This window comes from Alosa alosa, chromosome 24 (genome assembly GCF_017589495.1).
Source record: "Alosa alosa isolate M-15738 ecotype Scorff River chromosome 24, AALO_Geno_1.1, whole genome shotgun sequence".
Taxonomy (NCBI): Eukaryota; Metazoa; Chordata; class Actinopteri; order Clupeiformes; family Clupeidae; genus Alosa; species Alosa alosa.
In genome coordinates this window covers 14,749,753-14,767,338 of record NC_063212.1, presented here as the reverse complement: position 1 = coordinate 14,767,338, position 17,586 = coordinate 14,749,753, and the positions used below count along the sequence as shown (strand labels likewise).

Genomic DNA, 17,586 nt, shown 5'->3' with positions numbered 1-17,586 from the left:
ATGGTGACAGATTAATTTAATAATATTGCTGCGTAAATCACGGTAAGCGCGAATGAAGTGGCCACTTCTTAATAGGAGTCACTGTATGGAAGTAGGCTAAGTAAAATAGAGATGTTTAAAATAAGATACAGTTAGGATATGCCCGCTTGACAACGGCAGAGATAACTGGCCTTTGGCCATAGCAACCATCCATTTAGAACGACTGGCCTTTATAGCAACCAAGGATCTTAGCTGCGATTCATGTAGCTACAGTATGCATACAATGTGATGCAAAGTATAGAAAGGTGATGAAATATACAGAGACAGGTCAAGAAATATAGTACAATGTAGACAGTAGTATACAGTTGATTTACAGAAGGTGGTTTAGAGTAATATGAATTAAATATAAATATGTGCAGTGTATTAGCAGTTATCTCATACAATAAGTAGAATAATGTATGTAGTAGTAACATTATAATAGTAGAAATAATAATATAGATATATGCAGTGTATTAACAGAATATAATAAAACAGAATTAATATGGATATTCAATATGACAAATATATAACAGATATGTACATAACATACAGCTATGTGCAGTGTGGAAACAGTGTCATTGTAGTGCAGAAACAACATTATAAGAGTAGTAAGAATAAGTCTATGTGCAGGATGAATAGTATAAAGATCAGTAGAATAACTATGTATAAATGTAATTACAGTAGGCCTATGTACATTTGTAAATAAATAGAAAACTATGGGTGAGAGGGATAAATTAATTTTATTTAATCGTAAAAGTAAATTGCATTCAATTAAATTGCAATTAAAAATCTTTCCAGTAGGCTTTAATGACACGCAAAAAGTACAACCAAAGCTGAGCTTGATCAACTAGAACGTCTAAAGAACCAGAACTTGAGTGTAGTTTTTTGCTGGGTCCCAGGCCATGTTGGTCTGAGGGGAAATGAGAAAGCGGACAGTGCTGCTAAGCAAGCCCTCAATGAAGAAGTCACAGAATGTCAAATCCCTGCCCCAGACCTTAAACCTATACTGAACTCTTACATCTCAGATAAGTGGCAATCTGAATGGGATTAATGTACCAACAACGAGCAAGGAATGTTAATTTTGGCACATTTTCATGATCCACTGGGTCGTTATGGGCCACACAAAATACGGTGTTGCTAAAATTACTCCTATTGTGGCTAGTAGAGACATGCGTTCATTAGTATCCAGCTACATTCAATGAGTTAAGTAAAATACATTCACACACACAAAAAAAACATCACTAATGTTGTGGACATTCCTTTATTCTGAGATACATCAATAGGCTCTCAAAACAATCCCAAACAGACATAAGGTCTTTATAGAGCAAATCTATATATATATATTTGTCAAATAAACCAGTAAAACAGAATTAGGGGATGGAATATATAACATTCACACTCATAGCTCATATTTTTTAAAATAAATCAGTGAAAAAGTATCCTGACAAACAAGCAGCATTTTAATGCCTTAGTCATATTTCATAATTTCAAATTTTTCTCTAGGTTACCTGATAGCCCAGTTTCAGAGGTGCAAGACGCGTGACATTATTTATTTTTGCAGCCAATCACTGCTGTTGTTTTATTTTATTGATTTGATTTTAGTCATAGAAGCTAAATTCGAAGGCAGGCCACAGGTAAAATCCAACGAACTGCATTCACCCCGCAAGGCAATAGTTGAATAGAGCTTTTGAGGTATTGCCACTGCTCCAACACTGAAAGGCACTGTTAGAATGCTTGGATCAAGCCAGGTTCAGCATAGCGTATGTCACTGTCTGCTCACGTTGGTGACCGGACCAGGGCAAGCACACTTTCGCAGTTCCCGCCGGAAATGCAGTCTAGTTATTATTATTAGGGCCCGAGCACCGAAGGCCGCAAGGCCCTATTGTTTTTGTAAGGACTATTATTATTATTATTATTATTATTATTATTATTATTCAGTATTATTATTCTTATTCTACTTTTTAGCTTTCCTGTTTTTGAAGTGGTTAAAATGGTCGAAAACTCTTGAAATGTGGCACACACGTCAGGTGTCACGCAACGCAGTTAGGTATAAGAGCTTGACCTCGGGTGTGGCCCAGAGACTCGCTAGCGCCCCCTTAGGTGACTGATCCTGTGGTTGGCATATATTTTGAAGTGGTTAACATGGTCGAAAATGCATGAAATTTAGCACACACATCAAGTGGTACAGTGAATAGACAGGGATAAAAGCTTGGCACCGGGCGTTGCCCAGGAACTCCATAGCGCCCCCTTACGTCACAGTGACTTGTGGTTGGCATATAGTTTTAGATACACACACCAAATTTGGTGGGTGTATGTAACTCCCAAAAACAAACAACTTTTGTATTAACATGCCATTAGCCACGCCCACAGGAAGTGAGGTAATTGAGATTTTGTGCGTTGTGGACATGATCAATTTTAACATACTCCTCCTAGAGGGTTGATCCGATTCATGTCAAAGTTGGTATACATGATGCCGAGATGTTCCTGATTATAAATTGTGAAGTTTTTTTTTTATATGTTGTAATTTGACGAAATGGCCAAATTATTAATTTTAATACCCTTTCACATAAACAATAAATGTGGCATAATTCACCATGCATGGCTTGAAATGTTTTAAATGTCACAGGTCATTGAAGACCATGTTAATGATAATATTCACATGCCCATAATGCATGTTTGGCATAGCGCCACCAACTGGCAACAGAAAGAATGACAATTATACTGATGTCACATGATCAATTTGAACATACTCCTCCTAGACGGTTTGTCAGATTCATTTGAAATTTGTCATAGCGCCACCATCTGGCCAAGCAGGAAATGTGCCACAAATGCTCTATGCTTTGAATAAATGGTCTGAAACTTCTCATGTTAATAGATATTATGATTATGATGATATCCAGACACCCAATGGGCCTGCCTGGCATAGCGCCAACATCTGGTCAAGCAGGAAATGTGCCAGAAATGGACAATGCCTTAAGTTATTGATCTGAAAGTTTACAAAAAAATTGGATATCATTATTGTGATGATATTCACATATGTAATTTCCATGCCTAACATAGCGCCACCATCTGGCCAACCAAAAAGTGTATCAGAAATGTTCTTTGCTTAAAATGAATGGTCTGAAATTTCTCAGGTTAATATATATTATGATTACGATGACACCCAATGGGCCTGCCTTGCATTGCGCCCCTACCTGGCCAGGCAAGTACATGTGGCAGAAAATAAAATACAAAACGCATCAAATATGTACATTTCACAAATGCACCACGTCGGTGCTTTGTTGGATTCCGACATGTCACGGGTTGCGGCCCGCAGGTGCTCGGGCCCGCCATTGCCGCTTGCGGCTATATTTATTATTATTATTTGTTTTTAACCACAAGCTCAGCGACCCACCCAGAACGTTTCTGCGACCCACTTTTGAAACCTGTTAAGAAACACGGATATAAATCATTGTTTGTAAAGCAGGGTGTCTAACAGTTTACCTATAGTCCAGCAGTTTTTATATGATTTAAATTTAAATTTGTGTGCCATGCTGTCTGTCTCAGGTTTGTCTCTGGCTTCTGTGAGCATCCATTCAAATTGGACCCAGATCTTTACATCTGAGCCTCTCTCCCTGAACTGTGGGGTTCAGGGCAACTCTACTGGATGGAGACTGAGGTGGTTCACAGGCAGAGGAGGAGAATCAAAGTGTCCCACTGACTGGAGATCAGAAACAGGATCCAGCTGCAGCATCAGCTCAGCATCTCCATCAGACAGTGGAGTGTACTGGTGTCAGTCTGAGTCTGGAGAGCAGAGTAATTCTGTCAACATCACAGTGCACAGTGAGTGTAATCAGGCATGATTTGATAGTGTATTGGACATTTACCATTTTTTCTCTTTTATTTTGTATCAGAAAGTATTCTTTGTTATTTGTTGTTGGCCAATTCATTATCCAGGTGTGATGTATTTTGTCTGTCCATCTGTCTGTATGCGAGATTATGTGGACTAAACATAGTGATTTGGTTTCACTTTCCCTACTGTTGCGTCATATGACATTCACACCTGGTTTGGCCTCTAGTGATCAAAGAAAGCAAATGCATTTACGGTCTCACCCAAAACAGTGCCTTTGAAGGTTGTGATATAGTCTGTAGGTGTGCTCATAACAAATTCATGCAACAGTGTAGCATTTTTACGATTTTATGACTATTATTGGACAGTGATTATGCTGATATATAAAAGCCAGTTGCACATTGATGTTTTGGGTTTTACTTGCATAGGCCAGAACTGCAAGTCCTCAGAGGAGGTTATGGTATTTGGCAGATGGTTTTGTTCATAGTGACTTACTGCATATGAACACTGTGCTGTCTGATTGTCCTTCTAGTTGTATCTTTGTTTCCATATGGTGGTTCAGTCCACTTCCTTCTCACACTGAAGACAGTTCTCAGTCTTTATCAAGATCTTTATCAGTCACCTAAATTTGGAAAATGTGACTGTTTTTGGTAGGCTTACTACTTGATTGCAAGGGAGTGGATAGGTTTCAGAGTTTTTACTGCTGACAGACATTGTGACAGTATAATGAAAACAAAGGATTTTACAGCATTGCCCGGATAAAAAATGACCAATATGGTTGAGCATGTAAGCGAGAGGCACGCAGTGGAGTAGGCTCCCGACACTATCAACTACATTTCCTACTAAACCTATATTTTTTCCACTCTAAACGCACTAGTTTTAATTTGTAAGGTTTGTTTTACTTTATGAATCACCAATGGTGACCGAAAGTCGACGGAACAAGACTAAAACGACTACACCTGCAGTCTCTTCGGTCACCTCTGTTGGTAATGGCTCCGCAGCAGCAGGGTCTCCCAAGCTACCTGTTGACCTGGAAAATCTCTGCACGGTTTTGATGTCTGAGCTGACAGCAGCTATCACCAGTCAGCTGAAATCCGCTATTGATGCTGCCCTTGCACCCATTGCTGCCTCTTTAGAGGGCTTTACAGCCAAGTTTGAAGCGTAGGACCGCCGTATAGTTGAGCTAGAACAGCACCTAAACGTGTATAGCCACAGCATCGTCTCGCTAGAAAAGGCGGTTAAGGACCTAGCTACATCCAACAAGCAACTGACCGAGAAGATGGAGGATCTCGAGTCCCGCTCCCGCCGCTGCAATCTGCGTGTTATCGGCATTCCAGAGGGTGCCGAAGGACTTGCTTGCTTACTGGTGGGAGGAATGCTAAGATTAGCTGCTACCATTAGCCTGCACTAGACTGTGTTACGTTTTTTTGGCGAGCAGTCTGCCCTTATATTGTTTCTTCGATTACAAGTAGCTCTTTTAGAAGTTTTGTTCTGATTAATTGCAATGTTTATGTGTGTTTTTACAATAACTATTTTCACATGGTAATTTTCTTTTTCTTTTTTTCACGTTGTGGAGCCTCTCTGACCATGAGAGGTAAACTGTTTAACTTGTTTAGATGCATCGGATTAGGAGATGTGTTTTTTTGCCTGCAGTTTCCCTTATTTGGGAAGGGAAATTTAAGGTTGAATGAGGGAGGGGAGGGGAGGGGGGTGGCGGAGGAGGTCTTATCTGTCTTTTTAAATGCATGTTTTTTTCCTTTATCTTCTTCTTGTATTTACTTTATCATTACTTTATGTTTTTACCTGTTGTGGTTGATCTGCCCCTACAGTCAGTTAATCTGGTTTGTACTCTGTCCTAATGGCTGTAATGTTATCAAGTTTCTTTTTCACTTTTACATGCAACCTCATCTAAGCCATGGTTGATAGGTACAGAAATGGTTCCCCCTTGAGATTTCTGAGTTGGAATGTAAAGGGAGGGAATAGTCCTGTGAAGAGATCCAGAGTGCTTTCTCACCTGAAGCAGCAGAGGGTTGATGTGGCTTTCCTTCAAGAGACCCATCTGCGCATTAAGGATCAACTTAGACTTAAACCCCGATGGGCTGGTCAGTATTTCCATTCTAATTTTGATTCCAGAGCTAGAGGTGTAGCTATTTTAATACATCAAAAAATACACTTTTCCTTGGATAGGGTTCTTTCTGACAGGGCTGGAAGATATTTGATTGTTGTGGGCTTCCTTGACTACACACCTGTTATTTTGGTAAATGTTTATGCTCCTAATTTTGATAGTGTAGAATTTGCTAATAATCTATTGATGCAGATCCCAGCCTTAAATACTTTTATTTATTGATTTTTGGGGGGGATTTAAATTGTGTCATTGACCCTGCACTGGACCGGTCCAGTTCATGTACTAGTGTTCCCTCTGCCATGTCAAAATATTTTTCTGATTTTATGGCCCAACATGGATATGTTGATCCCTGGAGATTTCATAACCCTCAATCCAGAGAATATTCATTTTTTTTCCATGTCCACCATACATATTCCCGCATTGATTATTTTTTTGTAGATGGCTCTCTACTCCCAAGGGTAACAAACTCTGAATATTTACCCATAGTCATTTCTGATCATGCTCCCTTGGCCCTTTGACATAGTCATTTCCTCCCATTGTAAAAGCCGCCCCCCTTGGAGACTCAATTCTCTACTTCTTTCTGATCCTGCGTTTTGCGACTTCATCTCTACATCTATTGACAATTTCCTTATTATAAACAAAACAGATGGGATATCTTACTCTTTATTATGGGAGACGTTAAAAGCTTATCTAAGAGGGCAGATTATTTCTCACTCATCGCATCAAACTAAAATTAGGAAAGCTAGACAGGAGGAACTCTCCAATGCTATTCTCAGCCTTGACCGCCAGTATGCTCTGACTCCTTCTTAGGGTGACAGTTTTTATTCAGAAACTGAACTGTGTGACAGTATCATGAGAACTCGAAATTAGAAATAAAAATAATTGAATTATCAACTCAAATTATGTCATGAAATGCGCTTCAACATCAGCAACATCGAATCAAATCTCCTGGTGGCTGCTTGCGCGTGCACTCTCCCTGACATCATGACTGCAACTTGCGCTCTCGTCTTCATCTACTCTATAACACAAAAAGAGGATAGAAAGATTGTATTTTTGTGCTTATAAGATTACAGAAACAACAAAAGTTTAAATGTTCTAAAGCTATACCTCCTAAAATTGGGTTGCGCTGCAGACCCGGCGCTGGCATATTTAGCTGAAGACTTCACTGCGGCCAGCACTCTCGGCTTTCCCAACACGAATTTATGGAATTCAGCGCAACTCATTTGCAAGTTCATTTTCACCTTGATTTCGCTGCGCACCAAATTGAATGAACACCTGTTCCTCACGTCAGTCCAGGCACCTTTCATAATTGAGAACACTAGCTCTGAGTAAGCGTTGCTCACGGGAATGCTCAGGACGAAGGACAGCAGCTTGTAATACTGAGGGAACGCAGACCTGCTCTTTAGCGCTTGGGCCCAAAGCTCACCTACAGGGTGGCTGTGTGTCGCCAGATTTGGCAAGACATCTTTCAGAGCACAATTCTCATTGTAGAGCGCATCCATGTCGAGATCCTCATCCATCTGAAGGGCGGATACAGCTGTGGTCAATTGCCGGTAGCTGATGTCTTGCTTTTCCTTAAGGTTGAAACACTGGATATTGAACAGGTGCCCAGTTTCAGAGAAGTTGAACCATTTCTCAAGGTATTGCTCTGCGGTATCATAGAAGTTGTTGAATTCTTCACGGAGCCTGTCAACCCTAAGTGTAACAGAGGAGGCGAAGACACAGTCAACTTTTGCTCCGTAGAAAGCATGTTTTTTGCGCTGCTGGAGTTTGGTTCGGAGGCCGTTCATCAGCGCATAGACTTCTACTGAGGTGAGATTGTCACTCTCAAGACTCAGCACAGCCCCAGAGAAAATCTTCAGAATATTTTGCAAGAAGAACAGAGTGGCCTCGAGCTCGCTGCATTCATCTTCTTCTCCATGCTCGTTACCCTTGATCGCATCCCAGATGACACGGGGACACTCTTCGCCTCCCAGCGACAAGAAGTAGCTCCGCATAGCTGGCCAGGTGTTGATGAGTCGGTCTATTGCAGGGAGTAGGCTCAACCAGCGTGTCGGGACGTGGCGCAACAAGGTGAGGTATTCCATGTCAGCAAATTCAAACATGTCTTTGAGAGTGGCCACTCTCTTTGCAGAAGAGCTAAAATGATTGAACGATTTAATCACTATAGACTCTACATTTGTTTTCAATACATTGCTGGCACGTTTTACTGAATTATGTATGATGTGAGCTGGGCAGTTTGCGGGCAGGATCTTGCTGTTGTGTTTTTTTTAGATTTGTATAAATCGAGTGTTTTCTGCCATAATTCACAGCTGCATTGTCAGCTGAAAAGGCCGAGACGTTGTTAATGCTGAGCTTGTGCTCAGATAACTTATGCAGTATGGTGTCGGTGACCGCATCTGCACTCTCGGCTGCTTGTTCAAAGAAATCCAGAACTCTGTTTTGGATGCCTTGCTCAGGGGTCCAGAATTTTACTGAGATGGGGAAGGGTTTCACGTTGCCTTTATTGGAGGCATCAGTTGCTATAGAGAAATAAATATTGTTTGTCTCCAGGCTCTGTGAGAAGTCAGATGCAAGGGGTGCCAGTATGCTCGTTACCAGTGTCTCTGCTTTTGTACGACCGCAGCAGACGTGTTTAGCTATAGCTGAGTCTGAGTACAGTTTTGGCGTCAATTTCAGAGCACAGTCGAGAGATCTGTATGATTGTTGGTGACTTACACAGTGGAAAACAGAGGTCAGCTCGGCAGCAGCAATTTTATTGTTCATGGAGTCATCTTCTCGTCTAAAGAATGATGAGACCAATGTGTTGGTCTGTACAGCTGTGCTATTGTTCTGATGAAGTTTGCTGCTAGCATGCAGCCTGACATCTGACTCCCCGTGTGAAATACCAAACTCCTTCCTACATACATTGCAAAACACTTTGTTTTCATTGCGTAAAACTGCACTAATCCAGGGGTATTTCCCTACCCAGTCTTGTCGGTACCTGCAGATACGTTTTGGCTTTTTAGCTACGTGGACATCGGGTTCCGGAGTCTCCATTTCAACAAAGAATGAATGAATGAATTGTAGCGTACTTTTGCCTATATTAGTGCAGCAAAAGACGACCTGGGTTCTCTTACCCTATTTAACTTGAATGTCTGATCACAATTCCCCTTGTATGTGTTTCAATGAAATAAACTGGATGTAAATAACTATGTGATTGTCTTTTTAAACTGACTCCTTATATGTAAGCTTTTTAATTTAGTTATTCTAAATGTAGTCAGTATTCTCTATCTTAAATGTATGTAAATATTAATCTTACACACCAAATCTACACACTTCAGTAAATCAATGAATTCTCAACAACCAGAAGTAAAGTTTAGGCATATGTATTGAAACAAAATTTGTTGCATGTATATGAAATTATAAATTAAAATGCATTCAAAACTTTAACTCAATGTTATACCTTCTTTCAGTTGCTTTTAAATCAATAGCATTACCAAATCAACCGGTTACATATAACCCATGTATAATACAAGCAGTTTTTAAATGATACACTTTAAACCTATGGGCCCAAGATTAATAGCCTACCTAAGCCGGCACTCCTAAATTGCAATAAACCCCCACACACACACCCTGATGCAGGCCTGAACCGTAGCTTGAGGGGTGGCCACTTGAGGGCGAGTTGGTGGAGATTAAACAAAACATACACCCTTTAAGATGTGTCGCTCACTCAGCCTAGTGATATCCTATTTTAATTATTATCCCCCTATGGATTATGGTAATAGGTTGATCTTTTGCACTACCTGGTTTGCTTAACCCTTCTTTTTTCAACAGGATCTGGTCTACTTGCCACTTGGGTTTCGTCAGCACCTCCAACAGTCTCACCTATATCTGACCCTGAGCTAGGATCAGGACTAACTGCGAGATCATTCACACATCATTTTCCTCAGCAACAGCTTCCCTGTCTGAATGAAGCTCTGTTGTTCAGACACAAGATCTGCCCTAGGTGCTCTGGTGTTGTGTCTCTGTAAGAGCCTATCCAGCTCGGCTTGGTAAGATGGACGAGTTTCAGGTTCTTCAAACTCCAAAGATGACTCACTTGTCTGTTCACCATCTGATTGTGGCGCGGCAATTTCTTCAGTCTGCGCCCTTATCCTCAGACGCCGCTTGGGCATCTGTGGCGGTTCATCATCTGTCTCCCATCCAGGCACTCTGACAAACTGTCCTATGGGTAGAAGATGTTCACGGTGAATAGTCTTCACCCGTCCTCCTGTTCCCTCTGGTTTGACACGATAGACTGGCAGGTTAGGCAGTTTCTCTACCACAATGTAGGGTGTTGGGTTCCACCGACTCTGGAGTTTATGCTTTCCCTTCAAGCCTAAGTTTTTGAGTAACACTATGTCCCCAACATTCAACACTTGAAAACTCACTCTTTTGTCATGGGACCTCTTGTTCCGCTGATGTGTCTTATTGGCAGCCTCGGTAGCCAAGCGAAAGGCACTCTTCAAATCTTCAGTCAGCTTCGCCACATACTGAGAGTGAGGAATGCCATCAGGATCAGACGACACACCAAAGCAGAGGTCAACCGGGAGTCTGGCCTCCCTGCCAAACATGAGATAGTAGGGAGAATAGCCAGTGGCGTCGCATTTAGTGCTGTTGTAAGCGTGAACCAGATAACCTACGTGCTGACTCCACTGACGTCTCTTCCTTTGGCTCAATGTCCTAAGCATTGACAGGAGGGTCCTGTTAAATCTTTCTGGCTGAGGGTCACCCTGTGGGTGATACAGTGTTGTCCTGGACTTGCGTATACCCATGATCTTCAGCATCTCCTTGATCAGTTGACTTTCATAAGTCGCGTCCTTGATCCGAGTGGAGCCTTGCTGGTAATCCATAATGTAGGAAAAACTTATCTACTAGGACTTTAGCAACTGTAAGAGCTTTCTGGTTCTTCGTTGGGAATGCTTGCGCATATCTAGTGAAATGATCAGTCACCACCAGTATGCTGTTCATCCCTCTAGTGTCTGGTTCTACTGATAAGAAATCAATACAGACTAGGTCCAGGGGCCCACTGCTGGTGATCTGGTGCAAAGGCGCCCTTTGGAGCGGACTCTTGCGTGTGATGCAGGCTCCACAGTTCTGTATGTATTTCTCAATCTCTCTAGACATCTTAGGCCAGTAGAAGCGGTTTCTCACTAAATCAGTAGTTCTCTCTATTCCTAAATGCCCCATATCATCATGCATGGACTTCAGGACAACAGGTACGTATTCGGATATCAAGAGGAGTTGAGCAACATCTGTTCTGGAGATTCTCTTGCTTATTCTGTAATGCAATCCCTCTTGGAAGATCAATCTGCTGTGTTCTCACCTCATCAGTTCCACTTTGGATGGCAGGTTGTTGTCCGTGGGCCATTTGCCCTTTTTGACGGCCTTAATTACAGGCCCAATCCAGGCATCCTTGGTCTGGGCCTTCATCAGGTCCTCTCTGGTCAGTGGTTCCAAGGCTCCACCATTCAACTGCACTGGAAAAGCATATGCTTTTGGGACACACCCTGGAGGTGCACCCAGTTGGAGAGCATACTTCGGTGACCCTTCCACATCAACCCGCTGACATATCACTTTCACTCCAGGAGACGGGATGTCCTCCCACTCTCTTAAGTGATCCCTATCCGGCAGGTTTCGTGAGAGGAGGTCTGCATCAATATTGTTTCTACCAGGGCGGTACTGAATATTAAAGTCATAAGTCGCCAATGAGGCAAGCCGCCTGTGGTGTTCAGTTTGGCAGATGTTATGTGAGAGGATTGTTGTCAGTCCGTACAGTAAACTTAGCTCCATACAAATAGTCGTGGAACTTGTCCACAACAGCCCATTTAAGAGCCAAAAACTCTAACTGGTGGATCGGGTAGTTTAGCTCTGAGGGGGAAAGTTTCCTGCTGGCAAAGGCTACAGGCCTTAAGCCTTCGGGATAGGCTTGATACAGGACTGCACCAAGTCCCTTAAAACTGGCATCCACATGGAGAACATAAGGCTTTTTGGGATCTGCAAATGCCAAGACTGGAGCATTGGTAAGGCAGTGGATGATCTGATTGAATGCCTTTGTACAAGACTTGTCCCATCTCTCACCAAGCGGCTCAGACTCATGAAAGTACTCCTGGTTATTCTTCTTAGCGTTCTTCCTGGCTTTGGTTTGGGTTGGAGCATATCCCTTTGTCAGCTCCGTTAAAGGCCTCACAATTGCAGAATAGTTTGCAATAAACCTTCTGTAGTACCCACAGAAGCCAAGAAATGATCTCAGACTCTTCAAGTCAGTGGGTTGAGGCCATGTCTTCACTGCCTCCACCTTTGATTGGTCAGTCGCCACTCCATCTGTTGAAACAATGTGTCCCAAGACTTCAATCCTGCTTCCCTTGAGTGGGTCAGAACTTGTGGGAGAAGGCGTTCCTCATGTTCCTCTAGCGTCTTTCCAAATACAATCAAGTCATCCAAGTACACCAAGACTTGAAGCAGGTTCATATCGCCAACTGTATTTTCCATTAAACGTTGAAAAGTGGCTGGGGCCACTGTTATCCCCTGTGGCATTCTTTCAAATTGGTAGAAGCCTAATGGACAGATAAAGGCGGTTTTCTCTTTATCTTCTTCCTTCATGGCTATTTGATAGTAGCCACTCCTCAAATCAAGTACCAAAAACCACTTACTACCTGACAGACAGTCCAGAGCGTCATCAATACGCGGTGTAGTATACTGGTCTGGCACTGTTCTTCGGTTGAGTGTGCGGTAATCAATACACATTCTTACACTTCCATTCTTTTTCCTTGCTATCACTATCGGTGATGCATATGGACTTCTCGATTCTTTGATTATTCCAGCCCTTAACAGTTCTTGGATGTGTCTTCTGACATCCTCAATATCAGCTGGTGCTTCGCCCGGGGAGGCTCACTCCTGCGGGCCTAGTGTCTGTTAGCCAATTTGATGTTCCAACGCCGGCGGGCCAATCCTACGTCCCAGTCATGCAGTGAAAAAACATCAGCTCTTTCGACCAACTTTTGGCACAATCTTTTCTTCCACTCCTTCAGAACCGGAGAGTCACCAAAGTTCAAAAGACTTACATCCAATTTACTAGGGGCTTTCAAGCCACCCGGGGGTGAAAATACAGGGTCTACAGGATGCAGACGACCCATCACTGTCCCCACTGGTATATTCACTTCTCTGTGTGACTCGTTCTGCACTTGGACAGGAAAACGCTCTACCTGTACAGCAGACTTCAACAATATCACTGGCTGCAGGAGTACTCCAGCTGGCAATGGATCTGTATCAGAGGCTTCAACCATGAGCATCTCATTTGACAGTGGTTGCTTCAACTTCACATGACAATCTATACAGCAGCTACTACCCGGAGGTAGAGTCAACGGGTGAGGACCTAACCACTGTACACTGCCAGCGTCACCTTCTAATGGTATAGACTCTAGGGGTTGTTCCATCAGGCAACTGGCCTTTAGACCCAGAGTCCGGGAGACGTCGACACCTGTTGTCTCCTTACACAACAAGGCCAATCGCTTGAACAGATTTGCATTGGTCCCTAAAATCACTAAAATCTGATCTGGGCTCTTCGGACCAGGGCAGATTAAAGCCAGCACTGAGATGGCCTCGGGAATACCAGTCACGTCAGCAGGGTACAACAGGGTCCCACTCAGGTACTTCCTTCTATACCAATCTTCAAAAGATAATAGTCACCTGTGAGCCGCTGTCTAAAAGTGCATCACACAAATGTCCATTTATCTTCACAGACACAAGAGAGGATGGACCTACCAAGCCCCTAGGGAGTCCATTCACAGTGTGTGATGAAACCACACTTCTCTTTGAAGAGCAAACACCACTGCTACTCTCTTTGCCACTCTTAGGCTTTACTATCTGATCTCTCCTTTTGAGAGAGCGAATAACTTTCTGGATTACCTTGGTCTGGTTCTCACTATTCACACAAGCAGCTGAAAAATGGCCATCTTCGCCACATCTATAACAGAAATTAGATTCCTCATCATCACAGCCTCTCATGACATTCCTAGAAGTGTCTACTGCTAATGCAGCAGCGGAATAGTCTGGACGGTCATCTTCCCGTATGGCCAACTTCTGCTCAAGTCTTTTCACCTGCTTCTTTAGCAAGGCTACTTCTGAATCACTATCAGGTTCAAGTGTCAACACCCTACACTTAGTTGTAGCGGCAACAATGTCTGTTGCACTTTTGGACGACGCTACAGTCATTGCAGTGACCATCGACTTCAACTCCTTAATCTAATTTTTCATTGCCTGAATAACCTTTGTCCTACTATCAGTGTCTTTATCAGCACTGACATTACGCACCGAGGCACTCAGTTTTGCTCGTGAGGCCTCATACTCTTCCTCAACACGAATCTCAGACAATAAATCCAAAAAACTAGGAGGATTAGTCTTCCTCTCCCTCAGTCTGAGCTGGACCAACATAAGGTCAGACACAACAGCACCTCTAATAAGTTGCTCCAACCTCGCTCTGTTTGCTGCAGATGCTGCAAGGCCGCCTCGTTTTACAACCTTAGTCAATGCTTGATCTAACCTTCTGAAAAAGTCAGACATCTTCTCTCCTTGCATTTGCCTCATAAGATGAAAAGAAAAGTAGAGATCCTCACCGGACTCAGCGGTCCCATCAGGGTCATTCTACGAAACCGGTGCCTTTTGCGTCCGGTCCATTTCATGAGCTCTCAACAATGTACAAATGTGTCAAAATGTATTTCAAAGGATCAAACCTGTTAATTTAAGTGTTATGAATTACATAATGCATATTTCAATATCATTGTAAATATAAAATCCTACACTTTTTTAGTCATTTTTTACCAAGGACATGGCCAATTTCCCCATGTCCGGAAAGTCACATATGGAATTCGCACCTAACATATTAATTTTAAAAAATCATTTTTTAACCAAATTTTCATTAATGTCATGATTAAAAGTATGCTCTTGATACTATACTATATGTTTTTCTTTAAATAAAAGTATGATTTCCCATACAAAAAATCATGATTAATGCCGGTCCCGTGGTTTTTTACATACCACCCCGCAACTTTACATGTTCTGGCTATTTACAAAGACACTGTTTCTTTAAGTGACATCACAGACAGCAGATGACATCACTCAAACCCTTGCAGGAGCCAAGGTCTCAAGCAGGCAAGTTCCCCACACAATTTGATATGCTTTATTTGCTCTTTTTTTGGTAGTTAGAGATAGGGTCCGTTGTTTAACCTTACCACCCCATAACGTATAATAGATAGGGAAACTGTTAACTGTTACAGTTTTTTCAACTGTAATGTAAAGTGAAGGAAATTTTAAACTTAATGGTATATTTGCTAGCTTAGCTAGTCAATAACAGTGCTAGCTGCAGTCATTCTGAGGGTGAAATTTACCACCCGTGTATACCACCCATACAACACTTTGTATCGTTATGGGGTGGTAAGGGAATGTAGAGGGGTGGTAAGGGGAATGTAGAGTGGTTGTCATTGCCATTTAGATTACACAATTCATAAATACAATTCATATTATATTTATATATAGTTTTACATACTGTGATGACTGGGAAACCTCTGTTCTTTCTGCAGTGAGCCCTTAGCAACGAGTCCATAGCAACCAGCTAATCTGTTGAATGCTGGTTCCTCCAGTATGCATTGGTCACTGTTAATATTTTATGACTATATTGTATGCCAATGTTAGCCTGCTGGAGACTATTGTGGTGAGAAATAATTATTAAACAGCTTAACTAGTTGTGATGGACTTATTAGGAAGGGGCTAACTACAGGCAGAGCGGAGGTTTAAGCGGTCATCACAGCAAATTAATGCATTTCAAAATGTGAGAGTACTTAGCTTTTTTGTGTATCTAGTGATAACCTAGTCATGAACTCTCTGTCTCTCTCAGCAACTTGGCACACACACCTAGTCAGTGTAAATAATTATAATAATTTTCATAATTTGCAGACAATTATGGCTCCAATGAGCAATGCTGAGCGACAGCGACTGTTCGTGCTCGCCCATAATGCAGACCCAGAGAGGAGGCAGCAGTATCTAGAGATGGAGCAGCAAAGATGGAGAGCGAGATGTCGAAAGAGGGAAGAAGTTGTTGATCAAAGATCTGAGTGAGAGGGACCAACGACAGTTAAGGAAAAAGTGGAAGGAACAGAATGAAAAGAGAAAGCAGGCAAAGGCTAGGATGAAGGCTTTTGACACCCTCCTGAGAGTCCCGAGATTTTCCAGCCAGGATCTGCAGAGAGGCAACAGGCAGGACCTTCAAGGTAGTGTTTAGTTAGGAATAATTAAGTGAAAAGAAGCCTAGTTCAGATAAAGCTAGCTCAACATTGATGCAAAATGACATACATTATGACACTGGGTTCTATTGTTTTAGGCAACTTCAGCAAAGGGGAGGCAACAGGTCAGGAAGCACCGAAAAAAAAAACTTAAGAAAGAAGTTGAGCTATTAACCAAATTGCTAGAGAAGGAAAAAAAGCGAGCTGAAAATTTCAGAAAAAAGATGTTCTCGCCTACGTACAAAGGTTTCTGATGGATACCATGACAGTGTTAATTTCGATCCAGGCCGAGACGCGAGAGGAAATATGTTAGATCAACTACCTTTTTTTTCATGACTAAGGCGAGACGATGTGAAGGCGACAGTAATGTCCTGAAACACTGACTAAGACTATCTTAAGATGCATTATTGTTGACGAAAAAAAGCCAGAGACTAAAATGTTTTGCATGAAATAAAAACTAAGATAAAATCTCCCTTCATGTTCGTCTACAAAATGAGAAGACAGAATATCTAGCTGTTATGTTTTTAAAATATTCGAATGAGTTTATCTTGCAACAGCTTTCCTGGAGGCTAGTGGGTGCTGCTGCTGCAACTCTGTGGCTGCAACGAAACTACATGGAACAAGAACACGAGATTTCTGCCAGAGTTAGCAAGCTAACTACCTAAGCTTTATGCCACAATGCTACATACCCAGAAGTTGAAGCTTCTCTCATACAAATTAACATCCCCAGAATGTCTATACGAAAATGTTCAGCATGTAATGTCAACTATTCATCTAGTTAGACTGATGATGCAAAAGTTTGCTAGCAAGTAAGCTAATATGGAAAGTTTGCTAGCAAGTTAGCTATGGCTAAGATGGAGAGTCTGTTTGGGGAATGTGTTGTGTTTGAGCATATCGCCATCTAGCTTAGTAGGAGTAAAACATTAATAGTTTGGCCTACAACAGTGTTTCTCAAACTCTTTCAGTTTCAGGACCACTTAAATAACCCTAGCTAAAAAAAAACTATACTATACTTCAACAGTGGCCTATAATTAGTCTACACAATAGGCCTACTCACTGAACCACCTTGCTTATTGTCTTTTGCACTTTGCTTATTGTGTCAGAGGATTCATACTGTATGATTTAAATTGGCATATCTTACATAGACAGTGTTGCAGAACTGTTTGGATTTAGATACAAGTTATATTGCAAACAACTCATCTATATTATATTTTACCACGTCTGCTCGGGACCACTTGGGATAGCTTGCAGACCACCAATGATCCTGAATATGACAGTGGTCCAGTCAAAATTTTTTTACTGTCTATGGTCAAATC

General features: G+C 41.9%; 1 protein-coding gene across 1 annotated transcript in view; it reads left to right on the top strand.

Annotated features, from left to right (window-relative positions):
* LOC125289084 (basement membrane-specific heparan sulfate proteoglycan core protein-like) overlaps positions 1-17,586 on the top strand; it is a 947,802-nt gene that overhangs the window by 893,101 nt on the left and 37,115 nt on the right. The window contains exons 4-5 of the mRNA XM_048235759.1: positions 3,565-3,840; positions 5,761-5,949. Of these exons, the coding sequence (XP_048091716.1) occupies positions 3,565-3,840; positions 5,761-5,949 (465 nt within the window). The remainder of the gene's footprint in view (positions 1-3,564; positions 3,841-5,760; positions 5,950-17,586) is intronic.